The 6,647-nt window shown below is 43.6% G+C and overlaps 1 protein-coding gene across 2 annotated transcripts; it reads right to left on the reverse strand.

The window, feature by feature from the left end:
* Positions 1-1,492: 1,492 nt before the first annotated feature.
* Positions 1,493-6,360, reverse strand: LOC146866109 (C2 calcium-dependent domain-containing protein 4C-like). Of its 2 annotated transcripts, none has more exons than XM_085640797.1 (2): positions 6,285-6,360; positions 1,493-2,840 (listed from the first exon to the last, which is right to left on the reverse strand). In XM_085640797.1, exon 2 carries the CDS (start codon positions 2,819-2,821, stop codon positions 1,493-1,495), a length of 1,329 nt encoding a protein of 442 aa, XP_085496923.1. In that variant the 5' UTR covers positions 2,822-2,840; positions 6,285-6,360. The 2 variants fall into 2 exon arrangements, with proteins under 2 accessions (XP_085496923.1, XP_085496922.1); XM_085640796.1 differs by lacking the exon at positions 6,285-6,360 and adding an exon at positions 5,989-6,057.
* Between the last annotated feature and the right edge of the window lie 287 nt (positions 6,361-6,647).

Consider the following 6,647-nt stretch of genomic DNA (forward strand, 5'->3'; position numbering starts at 1 on the left):
AATACTAAATCTGCACATAGGAAAATGCAAAGTGATTACAACGCCATATTTTAGAAAAAAATAAAATAATACAGATTAGTCATTTAGAAACAGGCTGTAAACCACTCTAATTACTAGCCCCATCTTAAGTATGTTGTCTGCCGTGTTTCCGTAGACCTGTTTAGTTCACACAGAGATTTTGGCTACTTTGAGTAGCTGAAATCTCTGTATAAATATTCAGGGATAAATTAATTGCCAGTGGATTTGGACCCAGAATTGCTGATTTGCCCGGTAATTCCTCATTTCTAAGGGGACCCGCCAATAACGGTAACTTCAGGTTGGGGAAATGGGGAAAATGCAGGCCATTTTCCAGGCCACCTGTAATGAGGGCCTGACTTGTGTAACTTGCACTTTATGTTCTTTAGTGAATTACGCAAAATATTTGCATGCTTACATTCGTTTTTCATACGCAAGTCTATACGAGACATGAAAACATTTATTTGACTCACACTTTTTACCTCCAGTGCCTGTACCTAAGGTAAGCAAGTAGACGTATTATGGTGGAAAATGTGTGGTGTCATTCTTAGCCCTAGGCCTGTCCTACAAAAGATTGGAAGACATATGTAGGGAGGTAGGAACCTCCTACAATTTTTACCCCCACTTTTTGCCTGTTGTTAGTGTGCTTTTGACTAGCCTCACTGGGATCCTGCTAATCAGGACCCCAGTCACTGTGCTTCTTCCCTAAATTTGACTATGGTATGTACTTTTGTACCTCCACAAAAGGCTTCTGGTGTACCTCTATAAGTCCCTAGTATATGGTACTAAGGTACCTAGGGCATAGGTACACCGGGGGTCTCCCATGGGTTGCAGCATGTGTTGTGCCACCCATGAGAGACCACTCAAGCCGTGACTACATGCCTGCCATTGCAGCCTGTGTAAGCTGGTGCTAGTACCACTAACAACAGATATAAGTTTTCTTATATCTGAGGTCACTACACTTAAAACCTATAAGTCACCCCTAAGGCACGTCTTTCAATCCTGAAGGCAGGGTGCTGGGTTATAAGTGTGTGGGTGTCCCTGCATAAGCAGGCCACTCCTACAAACCCTGGAGTCGATTCACCATTTGTAAGTGTGATAAGCCATTTTGATTCATATGGTGGCCATCAATTAGATCTGGTAAAACAAGCTGCTTCACACTCACTCTGGATAAGCCCGAAGGCTGCTCTTCACAGCTACCACTTAGAGAGCTCTCTATGGTTGTCTAAGACCACTAAAGTCACCATAAACATTGTCTGGATTAGTGCAAGGTGCTTCACGTAAATAAGTGTGCACCATATACTAAGCCAGCCTCCTACAACATTGTTTAAAATAATTTAACTTAATTTAAAATAAGATTAAGCATCTTTTCTCATTCAGCTTTGCAGATGAAGACATGCCACCACATTGGATACTCAATTTATTTTGTGATATTAGTAATCTAATATAATAAACAAAAAAGCCTTTATCAGTGCACTTAAAATGGCAAGAGCTCTGAAAGAGGCAAGGATTTTGCACCAAGAACAGAATCAAATGTCATGCTGGTTCCCTTGTTAACAACCTTCATTTTGAGAGACAACATCTTAAGATCTGTTTTTTGTATGCCATCAAAAAAAAAATCTTCATTGAAAATTGGGTTTTTGCTGTTTTTAATGATGGCGCTTCGCTGTCTCTGAACTTTTCCCGGGTTCAGACACACAATTACATTGCAGTTGACGTTCTTTGCCTTGAAGGACTTCTCATAGAGTTCCTCTGTAGTAATCACTCGTACTCTGAGGGTTGCCCGGTCTGAACTGTACTCGACAGACAGCCTTATGATGCCTCTCTTGTCCAGCTTAACCACATGTTCCCATTGAAGCCTCTCTTGGCAACGTAGATAGTCAAAGGGTGATGCTCTGAGTGGCAATAGGTTTGGGCATGAACTACAGGACTTTATTGTTGAGTGTCGGCGGCTGTCTTCAGAAGTCAATTCATTGGTAGAAGGGCTGTTCTTGTCCAATGGCCACTTGGATTTTGAGGTGGCGACCCGACCAGAAGAGCTGTCTTTGCCAAAATATCTAAATAAGGAAAATCCAGAAAGAGTCCGTAACAACTGAGGAGAACTAGAAGAAGACTTTTCAGACTGAGTACCGCATGCAGCCAGTGCATCCTCTTTGGTTGTTCTACAGCTGCTATTATTTATTTCTGGTTGCCAACTGAGGCTTGCTTGCAAAGAGTGCAAACATGATGAATTTGGGCACGTTCTGTTTAATATATCTTGGCTCACTTGCATAACATTTACGATATCCATATGAAATAAAGACTCTTTTCTTCGGGTGTGTGCACTTTCCTTGAGTTGCATAGCCCCATAGTAAGCGGGCATGTCGCACAGAGAAAGCAGTGACAGACACGATTGATCATTGCTTTCTACCATTGGTCCAAAGTTTGAATTGGCTTGTGGATCCACATTTTCTTCACAGTGAACCTGGATGACGTGAGATTTTGTCATTTTTACGACATTTTTAATTGGGCCCTTCTTATGAACGCTCCGTGTTTCAAGTCTGGTATTAAGAGACGGGATTGTCTTATGTTCCAAAGCAGATGACTGGTGCCTGAGATTCTGCTGATTTTTACAGTCTTTCAAAACTCTTGCTGAGCAGAGAGAAGGTGGAATGAAGAAATCAGGAACCATTTCTGGTGTCAAGACGTTGCTGGGTAATCGCATTAGCTTCTCCTTCAAATTTCTGTTTTCATTGTCTGGAAATTGTAGCTCTTCTCTTGATTCGGTTGTTTCAACTCGTTCCCGTATCTTGTCAATTAACCACATGCTGTCTTGCTTTAATTGTCTGAAAAGAGGAGAATAAAACGCTCATTACATTTTAAAAACCTCATGCAACATTTTTAACAATAGTTCAATAACAGCAATAGATCAATGAGAAAATTAGAAAAGTTATTGTGAAAATGAAAAGCAGACTTACCTCTTAGCAGCCTAAACACCAGGGGAGGCTCCTCTATTTGAGCGGAGGAGCGTCACCCCACAAGCCCCACAGATAAAAAATAAAATGGTAATAAGTTTATTTCTTACAATTTATTTTTCAGCAACCTGTCCTGAAACGATGTCGGTCGGTTCACAACAGAGCCTGTCGGTTGCAATCCGACCGACATCTGCCCCTGCAGTCCGAACGCCGAATTATGATGCGGCGGTCTAATGCGGCGGTCACAGGAAACATGCGGAGTGACCGACCAATGCTGTTCCGATGGCTCAAGGAGCCAGTTGGCCCAGCAATCAGAATGTAATCTCTACAATAAGGGAGTGCCTTCTCAGGCACCTCCGTAGAGATTACGAAGTCACTTTCAGTCTGCCATTCTATGGCGGTCCGAGGCAGAGGGAAATAGACTTTGGGGCCCCTAGCCAGGCACCCGCCCCTTCTTGCCCCCCCTAAACATCCATGCACCTTTTGACAGGCAACATGTGGTGCCTGCCTCATGGTACGTTGATGTTTGCCAACATCCATTTTCCTAATGCGGGTTGTGCAGCGACCCTTTTCCGCCTGCTACACAAGCAACATTAGGTAAATGGACTTAGGGGAGGCAGGCTGGTTAGAACCTTGTGTTAGCACAGTTGACAGGGGAGATTGTGAGGCTCAGCCAAAGGGGTAGGTACTCTGCTTGCCTGTTGTAAATAAAACAGCCTTTTGCACCTGAAGCAAGCGGAGTAGTGTCATCATTTTCTCCCAACACCATGGGTAAACTTATGTGCTGAGCTGGCTACGAATGACATGAACCAATGATGACTCCGCCGTTTTGGTGTAGCTTGTTGTGGAAGGCTATTGAGCAACTCATTGTCAAATACTAAGCTAGAGAAAGCCCTTGCCATGGTTTTGTCAGTCATTTGCGAAAAAGCTAAGATGTATAACTATATTCAAAATACTTATTTCATGGTTGTTATAATGGACAGAAGAAAGGCACTGCTACCTAGGATTATGCTCAGCTTTCTGATGAGTATGCTGGAAGGATTCAACCTATTGGCTGGACAGCCATCTGAGTACCTTTACTTGGTGTCATAGTTGGCTGAAAAATATTATTTCAATTTTCACATGAATTAATTCGAGGGAATTATCACACATTCTATGATCCATGCCGTAGGAAATAAGATTGTAAAGATACATGAGAGAGAGAGAGAGAGAGAAAGAAAGAATGCTAGAGAAAGAAAGAGAGAGAGAGAGAGAGAGGGAGAGAGAGAGATGGAGAGAGAGAAAGAGAAAGAGAAGAGCCATAGATTTGACATGAGCTGCAGCTGATCTTCCAGCAAGCCACAACAATCTGACTCCTAAACGGTAAACTTGTACGAAAACAAGAAAAGTGGAGCAACCACAGTGCATAAGGATGAGCTTCCCCTGTGTTCCTGGCACTGCTTTTGGCCCCTCTGATGCCAGGGGTCGAAAAGGCAGTACCAGGAGTACCAAGGGGCAAGGCTGATGTTGCAGCTGCGACCCCTGAATTACAATAATATGTTTCATTACCTTGCCCTCTGTGTTCTCTCCTTATGTATTTGTTCTCGCTTTCCCTTTCTCAAACCCTCCCGCCCCTCCAAACTTTTTTCCGTCCTTCACCCTCCGCTTCCTGCATAGCCCCCCTCTGCGCTCTCTCTGGCTCTCTCTGTTCTCCCCCCTTGCCCGGCTTCACTTTCTTCTCTGCTTCTGCTTCCCTCCAGTTCTCTCTTACCTCCCTTTACCTTTCACACTCTATCCCGCCCTTGCCCTCTCCCTATACTTCCAGCTCACACTTCCTCTGTTCTTTCTCCAGCTCCTTTCTGTCTTGTTTCCCCTCTTCGCCTTCGCTTGCCCCCCCCCCTCCACTCCCCCATCCTATCCTGTCACTCTTGTTGTGATCAAGCTCCTTCACCCTTTCCCTCTACTCTCCTCTCACATCGCCCCCCCCCTCGCCCACTCCACTCCTTTTTTGCCACCCCCACCCATTGTCTCCCACTCTGCACTTACCTCGAGCCTCACTGCCCACGTGCCTGGTTCCCTCCCGTGCCAATGCTATGATTGTTGCAATAATCACGAAATTCATGCTACTCGATGACTTTTGCATCACTGCTGGGCGCTTTAAAGAACGGTTAACTAAATATTAAACTGAGGAGAGATAAACAAGGGGATATAACAAAGGGAAGGAATAACTACAGGAGGGAGATTAGACAGGGCGCGGATGAACAAATAGTATATTAAATGAGGAGGAGAACAGGGGGGGGGACTCAGTGAATCAACAGATGCTGAAATTAAGCTGAATACTGGAAGATCCTATATAAACTTGGAAATAATACAACTATTGTTAAAACAAAGACCTACTTCAAAATAACGCAGTGCACCTTCCAAAAAATATGTTTCCAAATTGGGTATGTACTTATCGGGGAATATATTTCACCATCTACTTTCAGAAGTAAATGACAAACCCTTCCCCTCTAAATCTGCGGAGCTAGGACCATAGGTTAAAGGAGCCTGCGTGGATTATTCCCGACGCCACCCCTTAGTTTGTAAACCTGAGTGATAGGTATATGTCCACACTGATTTCTCGCTCTGTGACAGAGGGCCATTAATTGAGTGCCATTAATTGAGTGACACTTACATCTGTTATTTGTAGCGCGTAGAAATAACAGAACTGCGTTTTGAAGCACTTTTAAAAGATACTTTATTGTTTGTTTACCAAAACAATGTCATTTAGTTCAGCTTGTGATTGGCTTTAGCTCCTGGGGTTATTCCATCACTCTTTAGGAATGCACTGCATGCCACTTCTGCCATTTTATATGTACAGTTAATGAGTCCTAAAATGCATCAGACAAGTAATAAAGCACCGACAAAGAACACGCCTCCGTAGTAAAAGGTCAGTGATAAAACAAAACTCCTGATAAATGAATTTCAACGTTCGTTAAAATACGGCTTAAGTAGTTTAAAGTACTTTCAAATGACGATAACAAACACAGAAAGCACTTACGCGGTCCTCTCAGGCAGACACACCTCTCCTCTTCGGGCAGATTCCTTCGCTGCTGCGTAGCAATGCCGAGTTGTGAGGAGAGAGCGCGCGGCCTCCCACTCTCTGTGCGCGCAGCCGAGCACAGTGACCTATTTAATACACCGCCACCTACACAGTGAGCTCAGCGTCGCTTTCCACCAACAGACGAGCGTCAGCAACACCACACCGAGAGCCGGTGATTGTAATGGAATGAAGCACCCGTGAAAAAGATTGTTAATCAGAGGACAGCAAGCATATTTATAAAAAAAAAATCTCACCTTTTTTTTTGCCTGGAGTGTATGCCGTATCGTTTGACGTGTTTTCTTCTCTTCACCAGGAAGTGCGCTGTTTTGATTGTATAGTAGCCCAAGCGTGAACCTGACGGTCTGCCGTAATCAGTCGAGTTAAATCTCATGATAAAGAAGACTGATCACTATTATCGTATTAGATAATTCAACAAAGAGGCAGGCAGCTATTGTGCACGTGATTTACGGTACTTGGCCTAAAGTAGAGGTATTTGGTTACTTTTTGGCACTTTCAAAACATCCTGTTTCCTGTCACATTTCTATAACAAGCATTTGAAATACAATAGGTCTTGCATTTGTGAGAGTTAGAGCTATTTGCGTTGTAAATTACAATGT

The sequence above is a fragment of the Triturus cristatus genome, chromosome 2_1 (assembly GCF_964204655.1).
Source record: "Triturus cristatus chromosome 2_1, aTriCri1.1, whole genome shotgun sequence".
Lineage (NCBI taxonomy): Eukaryota > Metazoa > Chordata > Amphibia > Caudata > Salamandridae > Triturus > Triturus cristatus.

Bases quoted from the DNA above. Each gene is read 5' to 3' on its own strand.
- LOC146866109 (XM_085640797.1), bottom strand. From the start codon at position 2,821: ATGTGGTTAATTGACAAGATACGGGAACGAGTTGAAACAACCGAATCA.